The 23,754-nt window shown below is 43.8% G+C and overlaps 1 protein-coding gene across 13 annotated transcripts in view; it reads right to left on the bottom strand.

Annotated features, from left to right (window-relative positions):
• PAX2 (paired box 2) overlaps nt 1-23,754 on the bottom strand; it is a 101,712-nt gene that overhangs the window by 61,638 nt on the left and 16,320 nt on the right. For 5 of the 13 annotated variants that reach the window (XM_086898994.1, XM_086898991.1, XM_086898998.1 and 2 more), the window contains exons 2-3: nt 23,124-23,292; nt 21,619-21,816 (exon numbers count right to left, since the gene is read on the bottom strand). In XM_086898994.1, the coding sequence (XP_086755120.1) occupies nt 21,619-21,816; nt 23,124-23,292 (367 nt within the window). Of the gene's footprint in view, nt 1-21,618; nt 21,817-23,123; nt 23,559-23,754 lie in introns of those variants that run through there. The other 8 variants (XM_086898999.1, XM_086898992.1, XM_086899001.1 and 5 more) reach the window with 2 other exon arrangements.

The raw sequence follows: 23,754 nt of genomic DNA, 5'->3' as shown, positions 1-23,754 counted from the left end.
GTGGTCAGCCCCAGGTGTATAGGTTACCTAGCCTGACCTCCTAGAATGAATTGCTGCATGAGGCTGTAAGAACCATTTGCCCACCTGGGAAACAGGTGTGCTTAAATATTTGCTATTTATTTATTTAGTGCTATTTAAAGCTGTGGCTACAGAAGCATCAGGACCTAGGCTGGCTGGCTTTAAGGTGGATAAAGCGTGTCTACATGAGCTGTGCTCAAAGAATGAGTAGCATAGGAATGTCCTCAGGTAGGTGTTTCTACTTTTATTACACTCAGTTTGTGTCTGGAAGGCTTTCTTCCAGAAATTCATTAAAATCCAAATATTTAGAAGATATCATACAGTTACCAAAATATTGTAAGCAAACTTGATACTGGGTTTTTGAGATCCTGGTTTTAAGGTGAGTTAAAGAAATCTTAAATGACAAAATGAGTTATACTGGTCTTGGATGTAGAAACATAGGCCTGGGAGGAACCACCTGGGTCATTGAGTCCAAATTTTAATGCCATAGCAACCATGGAACAGACATTCAACTCAGAGTATCTATCAAAGTATCCATCAAAGCAGCTAGAGATCTACCTTTCCCCCTCAACAAATTCATAATCTCTGCTACAGAAAACCAAAAGCTATAAAACCAACAAGCCACAGGAAGAGAACAGGAGAAAAGCATCACTAGTAGCTAAAGTCCCTTTCACTAGCAAGATATTTCTGCCATGAAAAGGCCCATATATTTTTGACCTCTTAGGAATTAAGAATTTTTTCTAGTTACACCTACACTGCAGTGATGTGTAGTTTAGAGTGTCAACTCTGCAGTTCAGAGTTACCTCTGCACTGGCCAGGTTGTGTCCTGCCAGCAGTGCTGCTGCAGCAGCATGGAGCTGGCATAGGGCACAGCCCCACGAGCTGCCAGCACACAGCGACTGCCACGCAGCACGGGCTGGAGCTGTCAGAGCAGCGGCTGTGCCAGCAGGTGAGTTAAGAAGACCTACAGAAACACATGGGCTTGCCAAGGTTAAATATCTTAATCTGGAGTATGGGAACTTTTAATTGAAAGCTTTGCTTTGAGCCCATTTCCAGTTATTAAAATTCAGGAGTCTGTGCTGAATTCCTTGTGGACATTCATTTTGATTAACAGAAGACATGTGTGTACTAGGAAGGGAGTCTTGAACTGGGAGGAATCAGATAAATGTAGATAACATTCTCAGCCCTCTTGCAAGTTATGCCATACCTGGTATTTTGTGTAAAGCCTCAGATCTTGAAGATAAACAATTAGTTCAGCTTTCATTTAATACCAAGGTATTTCTGGCTTTCATAACTGCAAGGACCAGGTGGAAGTGGGACCTGGCTGCCTCCCAAGGGGCCAGAACTGGAGGCAAAGGCAAAAAATATTCTTATTTACAGCACTGGGAATTTTATGCCAGTCACTTAATTTTGGATGGTATTGACTCAGTACTTTTTAACTTTGGGTTTTGGCAGTGTTGTGAATTAGCTGTGTATTATCTCTGTATCCTGCAGAGTGCTGCACTGCAGTACATGCTTGCATGTGTTGGATAAGTAAATGTTTCTCTTTACAGGGATGTCATTTTGTATGCCTCCCTTACGCTGGTCAGAACTGGGGAAAATTTTCACCCTTTTCCATTAGAAGTTTTTTGCCAAAAAAAAAAGCTGACAAACCAACAGTGCTGAGGATGTGTCTATTTAATCTAATGTTATTTTTACCTCGGCTGTTAAGGAAATCAACAAAATTCTAAGAAGAATGTAAGTCTTATTAGAATGGAAAAAATGTGGGTTTTCCCTTTTAAATTACCTATTTCAGGTGAATTGGTGACTAATTTAAAAAGTAAAAATAATATGTTTCGATTTTGCTGAAAAATCAGGTTCCAACTACACTGAAATGTAGAATTTTAATAAAGTTCTGATTCAAAAACGCATAGAAAATATTCACAGAGAACCAGAATCCTTCCCCTCCTGTTCTAATACTTGTTGCTCTTGGTATAATTTATTCCTTGCTTTATCGTGTCACCCAAAGCAGTTAAGTACAAGTGAGCACTTCAGGGTGTGGGTGCTGCACAGACTCCCAGCATCAAGTTGGTGCCTGTCTCTGTAGAGGATTGTCTAGTTTTCATATGTATAGGACAAGGCCAGTTTTATATAGTGAAAAGATAAATCTGTAAGCAGTCTGGCTCATGTAAGTCACTGTCAGGTCTAGTGTTTAGAGATACAAGCTGTATGTTTTCCATATCGTGTTGGCAAATGCGGTAGCGTTTGTTCCTTGGTGTGTTTAAATTCACCACACAGCCAGCATACTTGTTTATCTTTACCTATAGGTCTGCATTTATAACTGTGGCTACATGGAGATAGACATTTGGTCACATATTGCATATTCAGGCCCCATAAGGAGTAAATAAATATTTTTTCAGGTTTTAACAGAGTTTTATGGGAAAATATTCAGACGTGTGGCTTGTAACCATCATCAACTATCTATATGGATGTTTTTGTACAGCACACACTTATTACAAATAATAAGTCACAATCACCTAGCACTAGTCTTTAACAAAGCTATAATATCTATGATGTAACAGCTAACATATCTGAATACTGATCCATAATTTATGTGGAACTTTGCTGTATTATAAGGCACATATCTGTGTGTATATTTGCATAATTTTGTAAGTTTGTGAATAAAGAACTGCTCTGTTCTTAAAAAAACATATCTGGCTTCCATCCAATTAACTGCAGAACTGTGGGTTTCTGTGAGCCTTCACCAACCTGTTATATCCATCCTTTTCTGTTATAGTTGCACTGGCTGGTAGAGCACCCTGAGCCTCTGGGTCCCCTTTTCCTGACTCCTGGATAAGTACAGTCTCTGTCCATAAGAGTTAGCAGATTAAGTGCTTATCTACATAAGGCTCTGCAAAATAACTTGAATTAACTGAATGTGTGAAATTAAAGTGGTCTAGTTAAACTGCATTACACCTCTGACTCTCTTGTTTAGAATTAAGGCAGCTTTAATTTAGTTTAGCTTAATTCACTTTGGAAATGAAGTGAACTAAATTCAATTTAGGACACTCAAATTTTGAATGAGCACCTGAACAATGTTTTAATGCTTTTAACCAATGTACTTGCAAAGTTAATTCAGATTAATTTTCCTGTTTGTCCCTGTGTAAACAAGCCTGTCTTCTATTCCCTCTCAATGGAACCATCTCAGCTGAGATTCCTTCAACAACTCTGAATTGACAACCGGCCTCCCAAGAGGAGCAGTTTAAATGATCCTCCCACACGCACAAGTGTTTCCTTATCCCTACATCCCCATGCAGGCAACTTTTCTCCCAGTGAGCTTTAGTGATCTCTAAGACTGATTTGTCTAGAGCTTGACTCGCTGAACCAGGCACTAGCTGGGGTAAAAACAGAAGAGATGCAGCAATTGTTTAACACTAGCTCAAGACCTGAGTTATAAATATTGAATTATTCAAATTTTGCTGTTTAGGATTTTGCAGTGGAATACAATATTGCAAATTATGGTACATTATTTCTGCAAACCATGATATTCTAGAGAATTTTAGTGATTTTATTCAGTTCCATTATTTCAAAACATGGTCCCCTTAATCTGAATTAAGTACTTGTGCACCTAATGAATCAGAATGCCTCCAGCTGTAAATCAGTGTGTATTTAATTTTTTTTAATCTAAAGCAAATGCAACCAGGATTCATAGGCAGAGGAATACAGAGGGACATAGGCAATGGTATTTAAAAAAACTATACTCCCTTTACATTTTTTCTTGAATGTATCGTAGTCTAAGAAGACAGGACGTAGCGTAAGGAGAACCAAAGATTCTATCTAGTCATTTTTAAAAGTCAGTTGCAAAATCAATCATGAACAAAATAATCTTAGAAATAAGACAGAAGCATATTTTAATGCAAGAATATTAATATTTTTAGAGAATCATTATGAAAATTTCAAAATTTTCATTACCTTCCTTAATTTTAAAACACATTGTGTGTTTGGTCAAAGGATACCTTAGGAAGGAAATGCTGTCAAATATCTTTATCACAATGCAAAAAGCCCTTGAAAAACTGCCTTCTGGAAAATCTTGTCTCAGAAAGCAGCTGCCCTAAGATTTTGCTAAAAAAAGTCAACCAGACAAAAAAACCCCAAAAACCAAAGAAACCAAAGAAAGCCATTTAAATGTCCCAAGTACTGTTTAAAGCCATTTAAATGTCCCATCCAGTACTGTTTGATTAGATGTTTAGGCAATATTTTGTGTGCTGTTTTTTATGGAGTTATTGCTTATCAATGGTGTTGTTTGATGGCTGCAGCAGTCTCAGATCTTTGCATGGCAGAAAATTAGCATGGTTTCACTGCAATAGCCACAGTATAATGCAATAAGGAGACAGTCCTATCTATATATTAATAAGCTTGTGCAGAATGCACTTCAGTGTGTGTGGGCATCCATTTATGTGCAGTTAGCTGCGAGGATACCACTGTAAGTAAAACCTAGGCTTGCAGAAGCAGTGACTTTCAGCGTGGCTGTGCTGCTCTACAGGGCTGTACTGACATGTCAGTGTGTGTATGTGTGTGCTTGTGGGTTTGTGCACACAGGCCATTGCAGGTCTGTCTCTCTGCAGGTGTGCTCCTACTTCTGTGTGTGATCTGGCAGCGCTGCTTTCTGAATATCAATGAGCTTTGTAAAAGCATGTATGTATTTGTATCTGTGTATGCATCTATCTGCATATGGATGGGCTTGCATGGTGTCTGTAGATCTGTTTCTTTGTGTGGTTTGTGTGTCCCTCCTGACAGATGCATGCCTTCTTGAGGCCTGATCTCGGTCACTGTGAGTGCTTCCATTCCCATAAAAGGCAGAAAACCACAAACTGGGCACCAGGAGTCCTGGATCCCTGTTGATGAGCTCTGTGAGTGAGCAGAGTCTTTTAATTCAATCTGTGCCTCAGTTTCCCCTCCCAGCCTTTTTTTGAACTGAGACTGTGGACACACAGTCCCTGCTACTATATGGGCATACTGTAATTCCCTGTGTGAATGGCTCTATCTAGTTCAGTCAAGATAATAAGTCCTGAGAGGACCTTCTGATGCTATGCCACTGCCTCCCAGTAAGTCATCCCTGCATGTACCTGCCTTTGTGTGTTCATGTTTGGGGTGTCCATCTGTGTACTTTGTGGTGGCTGTTTGTAGTTTTTATCTCCCCCATGTACAAACAGAGCAGGGGAAGATGGAAAGGAAGGAGTTATTAAATGCCAAGTGGATATGCAATAAATCCCATTGATTTTACAAACTCCAGCTTGTCTTCAATCTCTTTCCGTTCTTTATCCTGGGGGCATTGCAACAAAACCCTATTTTAAATACCTTTTCTTTCCCTTCCCCCTCCTCTCACTCCCAAAAAAGTGTCAATATTTTATTTGGATTTTTAACTTCGCTCCATAACAGTTGTTTGACCTCCTGACTCATGTGAGTCACATAAATTCTGGGACTTTATTCAGGAGCCATGTTCCTTCTATTGAATAAGCAATTTGGGAGGGTGAATTAATGACTTGTGCTGTTGCTGGAAAGTCCCTGAAGAAATATTAAAATTGCTTGCAGACCAAATCAATACTCACTGAACATCCAGCATGAGGACCTGGGCTTTTTAATGGCTACAAGCAGCGGCACTGGGTAGAGGAAGGGGAATTCCTGTACACACAACACACGCAGGCATACACAACCAACAGTATTTGGAAGTATACAACTTCCCCCAGCCTTGCTGGCTGTTTCAGTAACAGCATATTCTTGTGCACGCAACCTGCTACGAGCTGCTGCCTGCCGTGCCAGGGAAAGGACTTACAGTCTGCTTCCCTCATCTCCCTCCCAAGAAGATCATGCAGGATTTACAAAAGCTGGCTGTTTGGGCTGTGTGTTAAGCACTTGGGTTAGCATGGTCTGGCACAATCTGCGAGGTGCAAGGAAGGTTGATCATTTGTGGTGTTATGGACCTGTTCTATGTGTCACTTTGCGTTTTTTCCTCTCTAAAGAGGAAAGACACCAGTGCTGTGTTAGGTTTGGGGGTGCTGTTGTGGTTTGAGAAGAGGATTTGGCTGTGTTGCAGAGGCAAGTCTGTGAGATGGTTCTGTGGCTTTGGGTCTGAACAGTATTTTGATCTGACCACTGTGTGAATTTGTTTTGTTTGTGATATTCTGAAGGATTTCTTTTCTTATAATGGCTTGTGTTTTGGTGAGGCTTGAATGTCGTACACCCCTTCTTGTGTTTAGAGTGCCTGCATGATGGTTTTGGTCATGGAGCAGGTGTTACTTCACTAGACCAGTCTATTTCAAGGCTGTGGATGCAATCCTGAATGGTTCTGAGTGTCCTGGAAGTCCACCAGCCTCACCAGGACATGAATGTACTCAGTTGTGCACCTCAACACAGCTCTTACTATTTGCTGCTCACCAGACTGACAGCTGCCAGATTTTGCCCATACCCTCATACCCCTCTGGCAAGGGTGAGTTTTGTTACCAGAGTTCTCAAGTCTCCTTTGAGAATGTGGCCCCATGTTTTGGTGTTTTGCCCTGTGGTCGTGAATGGCTGTTTTGTTTTCGCTTGTTGGGCGGCTGTTACTGTGTATTAACACCAGGCTGGGTGTGCTTTGTATGACCGCATGTCTGTCTCATTGATTCCATCAGTATTATTTTGTAATCGTGTGATTGAGTTAGTGTGCATTTCAGGGCTCCTGTGTATTGAATAATGATGTCAGGGATTGGGTTGTTTGACTGGGTAATGGCCTCTTTTCAGTGCTGTAAGTGAATGTGTCCTTCTCCTGTTTCCCTGTCTCGGCTGGGGCAGGATCATTTACACTAGGTGATTCCTTAAGATGCTCACATGCACTAAAAGACTATCCCTTTGGCTCAGGAGCTCTCCCTGCCCACGAGGCATGCAGAAGGTACATCTCTCGTGTGTGTGTGACACGTGGGGTGGCGTGTCTGGCTGGTTCTGAGCTGCACACTTCAAGGTGCGTGTGTGTCTTCTGGCGTACTCAGGGATTTTGCTAAGACCTTCCAGTCATGTTTTGGGATCAGGTTCTTCACATGCAAGACAATTCTGTGCAGTTTCAAATAGATCTGACTGAGTCTGTGAAAGGATCTATAAATTACTACGTGTCTTCAGTGAAGTGTATGCTTGCCTTTGCAAGGGTCTTCTTGTATGACTTTCTACATTAATGCGTAGAAGGGCATCTGTGTCAGTGAACAGATGCCTCTGATCTGTGTGTGACTGACTAGCAATGTTCCCAAGTCTGAGCTGACCTGGGTCCCTCATATATGTAAGGACGAATGGGATTCTGTGTCAGCAGCATTTAGCAGTAAATATATGTGTTAAGAAATTTTAAACGTACAATGAATCTCTGGGTTTGTGCAACGGCTTCTGACTTGTGCGGGTATTGTGCAGTAATGCTTTAAGACAGTGTGGCCACATTTGGTCCCTTGGAAATGAACAAGAGAGTTCAGTTATTTTTCAGCTGATGATTATGTGTCATTGCTGCATGAATTTATTTGCTCTGCGCAGGCAATGTGTCTGGCACTGGGCCTGTTCTGTCCTTCCTCAGCCATCAGGATTTAGCCCAGCAGCAGGCACATCCAGACAAAGTCTATGAAAAAGGCTCTGAAAGATCCAGAAAACTTCCAGAGAGAGTTGTCACTTGTACCCTCACATCAAAATGTCTCATCAGGGAAAGATCTATGACCTCTCTCAGTCAGGCCATCTGTATGGCTGGGATTTAGTAAGCCAGTGAATTTGGATTATATTTTTCAGTGAGGTTGCTAACAGGTAACTCCTTACTCATCCTTGCATTAGCAAGGCTCGCCTTGTTACTTCCCTTGCTCCCTTGTTTGTGCTCTGACACTCTTTTCCCCACTTTCTCTTCTATATTGTGGCCTGAATTTGACCTGGAACAGATTACATGATCCTTAGCCCATCCACTGCTTTACCAGATCCCACCCCTCACACTGGGGTAGCAGCATCAGGGTAACAGAGAGAAGGGAAAAAAAATGAGGGAGTGAAGAAAGGAGAGAGGGAGGGAAAGAAGGAGAGAGACCTGTTTGAAAAATAATTGGAGGCTGTTAAACAGAGGAGCCCAGCATATCACTCTAGTAATGGAAATAAATTCCATTGTATTTGCATTTTAATTTTCCACATAAACAAAGGCCCGGAGTGAGCTGGCTTCGCCAGAATCACCGGCCAGAATTTAATTAGAAATGAAAAGTTTATAGGGTCCTCTTTAATGCGATTAATGCACAGTTAACATTTATCACATACATATGCTGGAATCGCCTTTTTTAAGCAACCACCGGCCATGAAATGAATTTCTTTTCAACTTTTTTAGCATGCGTGAGGAAGGCTGTCTCTGGTGAGGCGGTCCAGTGAGCACACTCCTGACAGCTTGGTAAACTGCAGCCCACAGAGGCTTAGTAGCCCCCATCCTCACTGAGGAAAGTTCAAGGTGGCTTAGAGGGAAGCATGGTCTAGTGGTTAAAGCCTGAGGTTGGGAGTCAGGGGATCTGGGTTGTATTCCCAACTCTGCCACATGCTCACTGCATGACTGACTTGCTCTCAGCGTCTGTTTCTCTGGGTGTTAAAAATAAAAGAGAAATCAGCTGGAAGAAGATATCTCAGCCCCAGACCCCTCCGTGTCTCAGTCTCTCCAGCAGCTTGCCCAGCCCTGTTGTATGGGATCTGCATTGTATCCTGTAATATGCTGACCTCTCAGCTCATCTCCCTGTGCCTGAGTATTCCTATGCCAGCTGCAGGGACAGGGGAACACCCACAGAGCTTGCCTGATGTGAGAGGCTGGGCCTCCTGGAGGGACTTCTTTGCAGTGCCCCAGCTGCCTGCACATTCATGTGCATCTCACATGGGCACGGGTTCCTATGGATCTCACATTGCTTCCGTGAGATACTCATCCTCCTGCCAAAGAGCACGAGTCAGGAGTGCAACAAACTCTGCCTGTGCAGTGTGGGAGCCCTGGCAGCCCTGCCACAAGGACCTGTATTCACTGCTGAGACAGCTTCATGTTTCTTAAGAGGATCCTCACATGTCAGTTTGTTCCAAAAAACTGCTAAGAACAGCTTGAGAGATACTGGATCTGTCAAGCCTGAACTTCAGATACTAACATAAACCTACTCAGGAGCAGCCACCAGGCCTCTTTGTGGAAGAGGTAATTATGTCTCTGTTACCCTGAGGTTGCCCTTGGAGGTTGCCCTGCTAGTGCTTATAAAAAGCTTGAGCTTGTCTGCACATGGATGGTAGGGAAAGCAAATCTAAATCAGGAAAAATTATCAATATCCTTTCCTTGCAGAGCACAATGATGAGATAAAAGGCCAAAGGTGAACACCTTCCCTGTTAATCTGTGCCCCTGCCAGAGCCAGGAGGGTATCAGACTTGTCACCTCCCTGCTTCCTCCTGAGCCCCAGAGGGGACCATGGTTCCTTCCTTATTCCCCCTTCCCTGCTCTGTCTGTGTGACAGACGGGCTACAGCCCCCCTCTACTCCTGCACTTCCTTTCCAGTCTTGCAGACAAGCAGAGTAAATAAACCAGGCCCATGGACACAGAGCGTTAGCGTGTTAGGGACACAGCAGGGGAAGGAGGAACATGAAACCTCTATTGATCCCTTGAGGAATGATGTCCCTTCCTTATCTTATCAGATTCTCTTCACTCTTCAATTATAGTCTGTTGAAATTGGCCTCTTAACCCAAACAAGATAACCTGGGTAATGAGGAAAAGAGTACAAGGGGAGGGGAGAGGAGAGAAGGGCAGAGTCCAGTGCATTAAACTATAGCTATAATTAGAAAAATCTCCTTTAGTGTAATATCTTCTGCCCCCACAGTCCCCAGGTGTCCTCTTCTTGCTTCAGGTATCAGATGAACTACCACACATCCACTCTCTGACAAATGTATAATGCCACGTATGCCCCTCATTCCCTTGGTCACACTTGGTACCCACAACAGGCTCATGTCCCTATATTTGTGCATGAGGTTTTCTTGTGTATATATGTTTGCCCTGACGTGCACCTTTTGTGTTCACACATCTCAGCAGATTCCACTTTGTCACACACACACTTGCACACGTGTTTGCTATCGATGCTGCCACCATCACCACACTGCTGATGCTCACCAGCTGTGTTTCCTCAGCACACTGGTGGTACGGCTGCTACCAGAACCTTATCCCCACATCCGTCCAAAAGGGCTGCTGGCAAAGATAGGAGCACTGTTAGGACTCCCCCCTGCATCTGCTTAGAGCCATACTTCATTCATTCAGCATTTACAAAGCTCTCTGGCCGTCGGGAAGCCGTGGCACAGAATCCCATGCAGAGTCCCACGTATTGCTGTGCCTTTGCTCACCACTGTGACTCCCTGCATGTAACTGCAGAGTTGTGATGTTGTTTCCATGGATAAGACCATTCTTAGTTCTTACACAGACCGATAATACCTACTTGCTAGAAGTCTATACTCCCAGCTGGACATGTTGCCCTAGTGATATGCCCATGCTCCTCCTTGTACACATGTCCTGGGGTATAGGGCATGTCTCACCCAAATATCCATTACAGAGAAGATTGTCTAGTGGAACAATAGAGACTCAAAGGTTTATCTGCACAAATGCACCCAGGTTTCCATGCTCAAATTACTTCACTGTGCACAGAGCAATCCTGGAGCATATTCAAGCGGTGCAGAAAGTGCTTTCATTTTGGAAGATGGTGCTCTGAACAGTGCTAAGGCTTCACTTACAGTGCTGGCATCCTCCTCACGCATGCATGCTTCAAAAGGCTATGTTCCCCAGGATCACTTTATCCCTTGTCTCAAATGCCAGGGGCATTTCCTTGTATTCACTTCTACCTGAAATGGGCCACACTCCCTTCCATTTCGTGTCTCCCTGTGCCACCAGCTCTCCCAGTTTTGTCTGTGGGGCACGAAGAGCCATAGGTATGCTGTAGGCATGTATTTTTCTTTAAATATTTGCAGGTCACAAAAACTCATGTAAACTGCAATGGGAGTTTAGAGTCATGGCACTCATGTTTCCACAAATTTGTATGTGCCTTCTCACGTGCAAGCACACAAACTCATCCGTGAAGTTCCTCCCAGCTCTCCAGCCTGCACATGTCACCAGAAACTTCACACAGCCAGACCCACTTACTCTGTCCCCATCCTGTCTGCCTTCATACTCACAGACCCTAAACTCAGGCACACTGTAGCCTGAAAATGAAGCCACATAAGGGAGTTGGATGTTAATACTGGATGGCTCAGCATTTTATTTGGCATAGTGGCCCAAAAACTGTCTTCTGGAAAGCCACAGAAGGTCTGATTTTGATAGTATACAATTCAAATCTGCTTTAGCCTTTCACTCCATCCTAATCTCTTGCCTTTTCCTTATCCAACCTTACCCAACTGTGCTCTCTTCCTATTCTGGAAGCTTCATCTTGTGGCTCATCTGCCAGAGTCAGCACTACAGAAATTGTCTCTTTTAAACTCTAAATTTTCTTTTTGTTCCATAGAGCTTGGGAATTTGGGACATTGCACATTTTCCACTCTGCCTCTGCTTGCACTGCCTTGGCACATTTGTACCTAGCGTATCCCTGAAATACACTTCTTCATGCACTCCATTTGCAAACATGATATCCTTTTCTTCAGAAATATAATTCCTTCCTTTTCTGCTCTCTTACACATCTCCTCCATCCACAATGATTTTATAAATTAATATGTATTTTTTGTGCGTGTGTTATTTATGTATAAATGTTTAATTTTTCAAGTTCAAAAGTCTGCAGTTAAACAACCAAAAAGTGGCCTAAATTTAGGCAAATATTAACAGCAGACACTATTGCCTAGCTACATCATGCTGTGGTCTTTCTTTTTAGAGACAGATGACCAAAACTTGTTCTTAGAAGAATTTTTAGAGAAACATGAGTATATTGAAATACAGTAATCCCTTTAAGAAGAGCCCAAATCTTGGTACACAAAGAATCTAGTGCAATTTTAAAGAGAGAGCTTGAAAGTGGGCAGTGGGGTAATGAGGTTGCTGTTGTATTTTTGCCCAGCTTGAAACAAATGAGCATTGGTTTTGGGAATCAAAGGGCTGGGATATTAATCCTTCCTGACCAGTGAAATGAGTATTCTTTTTGTTGCCAGAACTATGCAAACTACCCTGAAACTAGAGGTGGTACAGGGCATCCTGTCTGACAGATACGTGAGGGTTTCTTTTGTGACTTTGTTGTCTGGTTGCAGTCTCTGCTTTTCCTTGTGTAAATTAGCAAACAGACATCAGTCTGCCTTGCAAAACATGGGCACCACACTTCTCAAATGAAATGCAGTGATGGGCATTTTGAGTAGAGCTGATCACTAATCTTGAAGCAATTTGTCTTCCAAGCAGAGACGGCCATTTAACCCTTCTGCCTAGGACCCATACAGAGCGGGAAGAATTCTTTCCTTGAAAGGAGGAGGATCTCTTGAAAATGGAGCTAAACGTAGGAATAGTAAATTTGCCCCCAGGACAGAACAATTATCACCAGCAAACTCCATCCTACCTGTGTATGGGTGCATGTGTTAGGGAGCTGCTAGAAGCCTGGGGAACAATATGCTCTGCAGGTTTTAGAAATGCTACAGGAACTGCAAAGCTAGGAGATGACAAAAGCAAGAAATGTCCTATTTCTGTTTATCATAGAGGCAGAGACAAGCCACCAGAATCTCCCTTCCTGAATTAACAGTGAGGTTTGGCTAAATATCTCACATATAGCATTTTCTGGGAAGTATATCTGTGTACTCACAGTCTGTTAGCTCAGACTTTCGGCACATCACTCTTCCTCCTCTCTGTCAAAACTAGTACACATATAAATCCCAAGCCAGACAAAGGACAAAGGAATATCCTTCCCTGACTGTGTTGAATTGCTGCATATTCTTCCTTTTGAGTACCTGCATTTTGTGTCACCATCTACATGCCTGCTCAGAGACACGTGTTCTCTACCATACACCGCTATGTAGTGTCCAGCCAGCAGGCACATTTTGCCAAAGGTACCTATCTGCCTTGCACTTAGAGCCCCTGCATAAATGTCCTGTACAAAAAAATGCAGTATAGTTAGGCTTTTTTGTTCCCCATACCCGCCTCTGAACACATCAACCTTTTGAATTTGCCTACTATATACCAATGTACCCTCTACACTCCTATACCATCACTCCTCCTCAACGTCTATATGGACAGACATATTCTCTCCATATGCTTCAAACATTTCATGCATATATCCTGTAATTCTTCATACCCCAACCACAGCTATTCCTCTCCTATGGCTCCAGGATTGAACTATTGTGTTGTCCATTTCCCAGTGACAAGGGGTCTAGTTACAGGGTTATTGATTAGTTTTCATGCAGACAGATGGATCTGCCTTTGGTCTCCCCACCAAAATCCACCTCTGTATGGGCTGATTGTCACTGCTCCAGGGATAGGATTTCACCAGGAGACCACCCTCCATGCAAACATCCTTCACCCAGGCCACGGATGGTAATAAATGGAGTCAGGCTGAGCCATAATAAAAGCAATTGAGTGGGTTACCTGTGCAGACATGAGATTTATACCTCCTCATATTTGATGTGATTGTTTTATTGAGTTCTCAGTGCAGTTAGGATGCCATTTATTTATTTATTTATATGCCTACTTATCATGGAAGAGGGGGGAGGCTCTTTCAGCCCAGCTGGTGTTCAGCCTCCGTCTTGTCAAGTGTGAGCTCATAGAAAAGGACTCTCCAGCTTTGCTCTGCTTTTTACCTAGACTTGGACTTGATGAGTGAGCCCTTCCCACATATCTCATTTCCAATGACAGACAAAGATGTTTGTTTCAGGACCCCTGAAACCTTGAGGACTGTCTGAATTATGAGCCTAGTAGAAGCTAAGGGGCTGGTGTAAACCAGGACATGTGTATATACTGATTTTCTAAAAGTGCCTCTTGAAAGAAATTCCTATTTACGCTGTGCCTGTTTTGGACAATGGTTTGTGATCTATGCACAGAGCCTCTTTATGCTATTGCAATAGAAATAGTAAGCACTGGCATTGCTTCTGACTCTGTGATCACATGTGAGCATTGAGAAATATTAGCAGGTGTAAATTGATTGGAAATGAATATTTGTAAGTGCACCCTGAGGAGTTTGGAAACCAAGTGATTAGATTTGTGATTTTCAGCTGGATAGATAGCCATGTAAGTGCTGCAAAATCAGCCCTCACTTACTGACAATAGAGAAAATTGGAGGCTAGTGCTGAATATCATAGTGTCTAGTATTTCATCACAAGCCTAACTGTGTTTTTTAGGGGATTCTAGCTCCTCTAGTCAAGTGGTAGCATGAGAATTTCAGTTCTCGTTTAATAAAGTATGTTGCCAGTGCCTGTGGGGGCTTGAAAAGGGACGTCTCAGTTCTCAGAAAACTCAAAGGGCTGCATTGTTAAGATGTTTTTAAAGTTGTTTAATAGGAGTCAGATATCCAAATCTCCTTTAAAATTTACAGTAGGAAAGAGAAAACAAATGAAAACAAACCTACACTGAATTACAAGCGCTCATGATTCTTATGCCAGCTACACAGTTTAGGCTCTGCCTTGGCAGTTTTAAACTGTTGGGACTGATAAATATGGCAATGCAGCTATAGGCTCCAGTAGATTAATTTGGATTACAGTGGGAAAAAATCCTCATTCCTGTTAATTTCAGTTTAAAAAATAATCATTTGGGAGAAGAACTCAAACCTTCCTGATGCTTTCATGAGTAGCAGTCATTGTTACGAGCCATCTACACACAGATGGGATTTCCTAAACCCCCAGTGAGCTATGTGGACATCAGACCAATGGCAAATGCTTTTAGAAGTCTCTAGCTTTCCATTTATAGAGACCAACACCAACAGTGTGATCTCTAAATATTTTACTGATTTAAAGCTGAGAGCCTAAATTCCATTTGAATTTCACTGTGCCTTAATTAAGGACAATGGAATCTAAGTAAAGCTCAGCCTTGTTCAACTGTTTTGAACAAGTTATTCAAGTAATATGAAAATCTTATGTTGGAATAGGCTTTGGGGTAAGAGATGGGAGCTTTTTGACATTTGATATATGTCTGAAAACACGACTTTGTTTTGTGAACACCATGTCATCATATCATAAAAGGTCCAGCTGGCCTGCTAGACTATTATCTGTCTCTTTATCCAACACAAGATTATTTCTTATTGTATATTTGCTTGTTATTAATGCCACCTAGTTATATATTTATTCCAAGAAACCAGGAATTCCTATGGGATGCAATTCCACATTTTAATGGGTCTCCCTATCAGGGGATACCTTCTGCTACCATTTAAATATTTCCTTTCTTATTTCCCTCCCTTCATTCCTGCCTACAGTGCTTTGTTTAAATGTGAATAATTCCTTTCCTCTTGGAAGGACTGTGCCCTTCAGATCACTGTATTGTTCTCACCCCTTCGTCATTTCTTGGCCAAGCCACTTATATTTTCTCCTCTTTTCTCCCAAAGTCAAATGAGGTTTTTCTCATATAATACTGATTCTGGTAAGTGAGGTTTAGCTCCATAAGGCTCACTCACCCAGCGCAGAAGTGCCGCTACCTCTACGGCAGAAAGCAGCAATAATTCAGCAGTTGCAAAATCTTGAAAATATTTAACTTCCAGCAAAAGTCAAGCCTTTTATACATCTACAAAAAAAGGAAGGGCTGGGATTTTTAGGTGATAAAGGGGCCGATACGGTTCTGAACTTCAAGGTTCACAGAACAGGGAGTTCCAAACTTCCCAGGCACAACCAATTCTACTTGCTGACTGGCTCTGTTGAGCTGATATCTCTGCAATATGAAAATTAGAAAAAATGCAGCTAGCTTATTGTATTTCCCCCCATACAACCTTCCAATGGCCAGATACGATGAATAAGACAAAGAGAAATGCTGTGAGCATTCATTTACTCTTTCAGCTGCAGTAGCATTGTCTGTAACCTCTGCTTTATGAGCCTGTCCTTTATTTGCAATGATAAAAAGAAGATAATACCAGGTTTGTGTCTGATGGAAAATAGTCTGAATTTAAAGGAGTATATTCCCTGTAATGAAGCCCTGTGTGACCCGATTACATTCTTTGCTCAGCTGAAAGCAACTGGCAGTAGAAGTCTCCTACCTTGAGAGCATGCCCTGATGCAGGAAACCTCTTAGAAACCTTAGACTCAGCATCAGCTGGGAGAGAAGATTCCTGCTAGAATCCCAAGTTTCTTCTGAGTGTGAGCTAGGAAGTGCCAGGCTACAAGTCCTGATGATCTCCGTTGAGTACCATCGAACAAGTTTTCTTCACCCGTGCCTTGCCACCAGCACAATGTCAGACAGAGGCAAATCCAGCTGATATGATGACAAGTCTAATATTTGGTCTCTCTGTTGGGAAAACTGACTTGTGCCTACTGAATACCAGCAGTTGTGATGGGTTTGTGTGACTCACACACCCACACACATTCTTGCAGGTTAAAACTCAGGCGGTTCACCCCGAGTTCACTGCAGGCGATGCAGTTGTCACTGCTTTTGATCACTATGAACAAGCTGCCATTAGAGATACCCTGTACTCTTCCCTAGACTCATTACCTGTCTTCCAAGAATTCCAGGTTTGTTCAGGGTGAAAAACAAGAAGAGATTCACAGTGACTTTGGCTGGGATGTCCTGTGGGGAATTTTCGAGTGCTGCCGGCTAGCGAGGGTGGCTCAGAACGCTCTGTTTGCGCAATACCGATTTCTTCCGCATATAACACAGCCCTGCTTCTTGCCAGACAATTGTTTGTCATAAAATGTTACATTTACCTCAATTACATGAGCTAAAGTCTCAGCTGATGTAAAACAACCTAGCTTCAGTTTTGAACTTTTTCTCGTTACGTGTTGAACTCAATGGACATTTTTAGTGGAAGATCATACTGAGTTTTACAAAAGTAACTAAAAGCTGTTCTTTTCATTTTACAGGTGGCAAAACAGGCTTCTAAGGAGTCCGTGTGACCTGCCTAAGATCAGTCAGAAAATTAGTGTCAGAACTGGTAAGAGAAATCTGATCTTCGAATATGTCATTCTTTGCTCTAAACTACAGAACTGCCTGCAGCCACTGAAATTTGCCATATGCTCAATAATATTTCAATGTACAAGTATATTTCACTGGTCTTTATAACCCAAGTCAATGTATGTGTCTTTCCATATGTAATTTTAAAAGCACACCATTACTGGAGACTTTAACTAGGAATCATTAGTCAATTGCTATATTGTGAAAATGGAAACATCTCCCTAAACCATATGCTTAACACTAGAAATTATGGATACCCAATACCTGAGAGAAGATCGAAAAAGCATCCAGCAGTTTGACTGAGATAATATATCTACTAAACTCTATTCTCTGCCATGGGGCATTAGTTAGGTCTGCTCTCAGGAACTCAGGGTCCAAAGTGTATCCAGAAAACTGACTGAACTTGGAAATGCTTTACCTTTGGCTTGCCTTGGCTAAGAACTAACTGGGAGTTCCCAGTACTGAACCTGGCCATCCAGGAACTGGGAGAGAGGTACAAATCAGGGGGAGGTTGTTTTGCTTTGCCTTTGTGGACCTCATTCATTAATCCAAGATAATTCATTAATTTAAGAGAAGCAGTAAATAAGGCTTAAACAACAATGTCCATTGCATAACTTGCATTAGCGTGAAGTATGTCCGTGATGTGCTCCATCCTGTTCCTACTAACATATAATGTCTAATTCAGAAGATTCCTCTGGGATGATTAGCATCTCATGAAACCTGTGTTCTTAGGTAGAACTGCATGTTCTGCTAAACAAAGGAAAAGTTCTCACTAACATCTGCCTCCAAGTTCATTTTTAGGCGACTGCCACAAGGAGCATCTAAATATAGCAGTGTCTGAATTCAGTTGAAATAGTCTAACCTGAAATGACCAAAGATAACTGGTTTATAATCATATGATAGATGGAAAAGTTGGGCTGGCAGAGTGCTCAAGAAGCAAGGTGCTCAAGCGACTTAAAGCATTAATTGCTTACCAAAGAATTAATATCTTCTGTCCTTTGCCTGCTTTTCAGTTACACACACTGTGTATATGTGTGTGCATTTACATATATGCACATATATATACACATTTGTATGTTTGTACGTGTGTATACACACACACAATTGCTTTATACTGCATGTTACCTAATGTATGAAGTGGGAACAGGAAAGCTGTGGGCTCAGAGATACCTGATCTCAATCCTGTCATTTCTGGTGCACTTTGCTTATTGACTTGTACACTCTCTAGATTTTTTGCGTAATTAAAAGAAATCTACTGCATAGTAGTAAACATTAGTATTCTTTCCTGAGTCTTGACAGAGTAGTTAAGTCACATTTTTTGTGACTAGAGCTTGTATCTATGCTTTGTCTGTATGAGTTTGGTATGAAAAAGTTTCTGATAAAACTCAGAATTAAATAACGCATTGTCCCAAACGTGTCCTGCTATTCTCAGTGCAATAGTGACAGATCGGTGCAATGTACGCACACAGAATTAAAAAAAGAAAAATATTTTTAAAGTGTTTAAGGGAGACTTTTAAAACTGGATTGAAACTGTGTTGTTCTCTAGTCTCTCACCCAAAGACCTTTATTAATGTTAGACTAATTCTCAGAAAGAAAATAAAATTAATATTTTCAAAAAATCTTATAATAAGCAAAAGTATTTTTTTTTCTGTGTACAAAGATATCTCCATTTTGAAGCACAGTATTCACAGTCTATCTAGGGATATAGGTAACTTTTTTTCTGTAAATGCCTTGCTAATCACCTTAAGATGTTAAAATGCTCCTGGATGTAGCTCTGACTGTTCTAGACACTGGGCAAAACCAGATTTCACTCTGGAAACTCCACATTTTGCAGAAGTAAGAAGACTGATATTTATTGATGGCTACGTTTTAAAATTGTCATCTCTCTGAAGCTGCTCAGAGACTAAATGTTAGATTAATTCCAATTTGTGATTGGTGATCAGAGAGATGAGAATTTACTGCAGGTAAGGGGTTTGCTGTTACAAAGGACTGACCCGATTCTGTATGTGAATTTTTACAATGAGGAAGAGAAAAATATATATTTAAATTGTGAGCTTCTTTGTGTTTTGTGTGTTCTGTGAGCTGGAGTCATGAAAGTCACTGGAGTGATGAAGTTCACGCTGCTCTCCACAGCACTAGGATTGGGCCCCAATAAACTCAATATTTCCTATTTCACTGCAATCTTTTCCCCGTTCGCTGTCCCGTTTTTGTCTAGGACAGACTTGCAAATTTTATGACCTGTGTTATGGGCTCACTTCCTTACAGATGTGAGTTTTGGGGAGCCTCATACAAAGGTGAACAGTGGGAAGTTGGTTCTGAATTTTTAAAAGGAATGGGGAAAGACTGAATCTTACGAAGCTAAAATGCTCTTGAGCCTTGGGGACTACACACTCAAATGCCATTGCCATGGTGGGTCACAGCTGAGCCTCTCTAGTATAATAATACTTAGCAGCTACAAAACACTTGTCCTCGAAGTATTTTATAAGCACAATCTAACTGACATCTGTTTCCACCTCCTTCTGAGAAAAATCAGTTTTCGTTTCTGGTGTGGGGAAACTGAGGTACAAAACTCCCAAAACCCTGCCGCGGGCTGATAGAAGGGTGGGAGCCAAATCTGGTGCTCAGCTTTCTGCCCGGGACATCACAACCCAGACATGAGGCTCTGGGTACAGGACTGAGACTTCAGTGACTTTTGGATGCCGAGATCCCTTAAGCCAGCTGAACTATAAATATATGTTGGGTCCATAAATGCTATTTCTCCAAAAAGCCTACAGCCATTCTTTGGACTTCCATACCACCAGCTCAATTCCTTACAGGGATAGCTGTCTGTCCTTCCACAGCTGCCTTTGTAAGGTGTCTGAATGTCAAACTGTTATTATTTCAATACCTGACTGAGAGAGTAACAGAGACCTGGAGGTTTTTTAGGAGGGTGTATAATTAGCCGATCAGTATTATGTTACCCTGTTCATAACTTAATAACCATTTTAATACAGATGGCACACACAGGGATAATTTCCTAGGGTAGCCTAGCAGTATATTACAGAGACAGTGTGTCTGAGGGAATCTTTCTTAGCCAAGGTACATTCCACTAGCTAATTCTACCTGCTGTTTTCAAGATGATTTGGGATAATTCCATATCATTTGCAAAATATTAAAACCCATTTATATAGGATGCCAGATTTAGAAATACACAGCCTGAGTTATTAGACATATTTTGATAAATCTGCCATGAAAAGTGCAAGACAAAAAAATACCACTGTGTTTTCCTTGCTATTTATTTTTTGCTTCCCTTGCTATAAATACACCAGGTTTTTGTTTTGTTTTTTTTAATCTGTCTAAATTTGTTATATATCAAAAGGGCCAGTATACCGATTTGTGCATTTTATCTATGTAGACACTACAAAAGCCTGCATGCTTATTTACACATACCCTGTGTATGTTTATTTGACTGGGAAGAGCCATACATTTGGAATTGCATCCAAAATTTCATGTATTTTACTCTGTTGGTGAGGTATTTCATGCCTGCGTATGTACCTTTTGCAAGTATCTTTGCGTTACTCTGTTTCTAGTGGTTGTATTTCTGTGGGCACAGTCAGGGGATCTGTACAGTGATATTATAAACAGTGTAATTACTTTTACTGTGTGCACAAGAGTGTTGTGTCGCCAAAGTGTGAAGATCTGATGTACGCTGTGTTTGGACGTGCAGGCATGTGGACAATCTGAGTGCTTTGACGTCTGTCAGTACTTGATTACATCTATTCCCTTTTCTCCTGCATCGATCCTGGGGTTTTTGCCTGTCATACGGTTATTTTTATCACCTCAAACCCGAGACCAAATCCGAGTCCCTCCAACAACAAAATCAACTAAATCTTCACCCTGGCAGCCGGAGGAGGAAACAGGGAAACGGGGAAGGTGTGGAGATGGTTTGCTAGTGCGAGATGGACTCGGCGAGGGCAGGATCAGAGCGACTCGGTGCCACAGGGACGGCGGAGAGCAGCGCTGCCCAGCCGGGGGAAGGAGCGGCAAATGCAGCCGTTCGCACGGGCTCCCGATGGGGAGCGAGCCGGGGCAGCGGGTGCAGGGGAACCCTTCCTCCCCGCTCAGCGGCTCGCGGCTGGGAGCCCGGCTCGGCAGAACAGGCCGGCAGCCTTTCTGCTCGGAGCTCTAGTACCTGCTGGCAGGGCTGGAGGTCATCTACCCCCGGTAGGGGTGTTCGGGGGACACGGGACAGCCCGGCTGCGCAGCTCACCGCTCCTCCAGCCCGAGCAGCACACAGAGCTCAGCGGCTCTCGCAGCCCCCGGGCCGGGCGGCGGGCACGGGCTGCGGCCCTGGGCAGCGAGCCCCGGGACAGAGCCCCGCACCCGCTGCCCGCCTGTCGGGTTTCGGTCCCGCCGCCTGCAACTGGGCCGGGGACTGGGGGGCCGTGCCCACGGCAATAGAAAAGGCTGGATCTACCCTGACCGAGGAAGGATTAGGCCGTTCTCGCTGTTGGAAGGGGTTTTATGGGGCCCTAAAGATGCGACTGGGCCGCGAGCTGCGGGGTTTCTCTTACCTGTTTATGGAGGAGACGCTGGGGACCGTGTCGTTGTCGCAGATGCCCTCGGCCAATAGCCTATCCCGGATCTCCCAGGCGAACATTGTCGGGTTTTGTCTCTTGTACTCGGCGATTTTATCCACTACTTTGGGGGTGGCCACTTTGGGTTTGGAGCCTCCGATCACGCCGGGCTTGATGCTTCCCGTCTCGTAATACCTGCACAAAAGATGGTCAGTGGCCTGCCGTGCCGGGAAGGGCTCCGCCGTCTCCGAGCACCCAGAGCCCCGGTGGCCCTCGGAGCGCCCGCGGACCCCTGCCCCGTGCCCCACCTCGCCTTCAGCCCGCGGCTGCGCGGCGTCCGCCCGTGGCCGCTCGGGTGCTGCATGTCGCCGTTCCCGAGGCGCCGGCCGGCCTGACCTGGGGCTAAGGCAATCCCTTCGCCTCTCTAGGGCTCGCTCTCCTTTTTTTATTATTATTTTTTTTATTTCTCCCCCCCCTTTTTTTTTTTTTTTTTTTTTGTATGTGTGTGCGTGTATGTGTGCTAGAAGCGAGGGGCGCTGCCTCCCCCTTCCCCGCCTACGTGCACACACTTCTTTTAGGCCCTGGGGTAGGGAAATAAAGCAGAAAGCCTCTCCCCGATGCAGCGGTCCGGAGGCGAAGGCCGCCGAACGTGGGATCGGGCCGGGCGGCCGGGGAGGGGGCGTGGGGGTCGGGCAGTGGGGGCTCGCTCTCCCCGCCTGCATCTCCCAGCCGGCTACCCCCGAGTCGGGGCGCCGGCCGGGCTGCGGGTGCAGGAGAGCGGTGTATCCCCGCCCCGGGCTCCCTCTAAAGCGGGTGCTCGTACAGGGCAGCTCCAGCCCACTCCCCGCTGCCCATCAGCTCTGCTGCCGGCAGCGTTTCTGTCCCGGCCTTGGCCGGGCACAGCAGCGCGCACCGCCCGCCCCGGCGGCTGGGGCTCCGCCGCCTGCTCGCACCGCTCCGCGCCCGAGCCGCCGGGCCAGGGCCCCGCGTCTCCCCGAGCAGCCCCTAGGGATATTGCACACCTCATTTGGCAATGATGGGTTACCGCGGGCGTGTATTTATTTATTTATTTGCCCCGTTGTTTGTTTATTTACCCGTGTATTTGGTAAGGCTGCTTACGGCTTGTTGTGAGTTAGGATTTTTTTTTTTGTTCTTTCTGGATTGGGTTTTTTTTTTTTTTGGTCGTTCTTTCGTTTTCTTTCCCCCGTCCCTTTTCTTTCCCGCCCTCCCACCCACTCTTCTCAAATTATTTTGTCTTCCCAGGAGTTCTCAAACACCGCCGGTGAGGAAAGGGGGGAGGCGGGGGAGAAACACGTCCTTGCCAGCTGGAGGAGGGGGCCCTGCTCAGCCGCGGGCTCCCACTGGGCGAAGGTGCCGGAGCCGCTCGGGGTCGTGGCGGGGAGAGCCCGGTGCCGCGGGAAGGGCGGAAGGTCATACTGGAGCGGGGAAGGGATGCAACGTTGCGGTCTCAAGGGAGGGGAAGGAGCTGCCTCTTTCCTTACCTGCCCAAGATCTTGCTGACACAACCGTGGCTGACCCGCAGCTGCCTGGAAATGTCACAGGGTCGCACCCCCTGGTGAGCCAGCTCCACTATCCTTTGTCTCACCACGTCAGGTAGGGGCCTGCCGTTCACAAACACCCCCCCGAGCTGGTTCACACCCCCGTGCCCTGCTGGGGAAAGAGAAATAAAAAAAACACAACAACCCACGCACACCAGAAACACACCGTTAGTCGTGGATTCTTTACCGCTCGCACTGCAAAATCTCCAGTCATTACAGATGGATGGAGGTGATGGCGGGGGGTCGAGAGTGGGGAACAGGACGTGGGGAAAAGAGAGAAGATAAACAGGGAGAGAGAGACAGAAATAAGGAGGTAAAACCAGGGAGAATGAACAAATGAAAGACATAACAAGAGAAAGATGAAAGAAAGAAAAAGAAAGAAAGAAAGAAAGAAAGAAAGAAAGAAAGAAAGAAAGAAAGAAAGAAAGAAAGAAAGAAAGAAAGAAAGAAAGAAAGAAAGAAAGAAAGAAAGAAAGAAAGAAAGAAAGAAAGAAAGAAAGAAAGAAAGAAAGAAAGAAAGAAAGAAAGAAAGAAAGATATGAAAGAAATAAAGAAAAGGAGGAAAGATGGAAAA

This window comes from Cyanistes caeruleus, chromosome 8 (genome assembly GCF_971803275.1).
Source record: "Cyanistes caeruleus chromosome 8, bCyaCae1.hap1.1, whole genome shotgun sequence".
Taxonomy (NCBI): Eukaryota; Metazoa; Chordata; class Aves; order Passeriformes; family Paridae; genus Cyanistes; species Cyanistes caeruleus.
The sequence above is the reverse complement of the archived record's forward strand: the minus strand, read 5'-3'. Positions and strand labels throughout refer to the sequence as shown.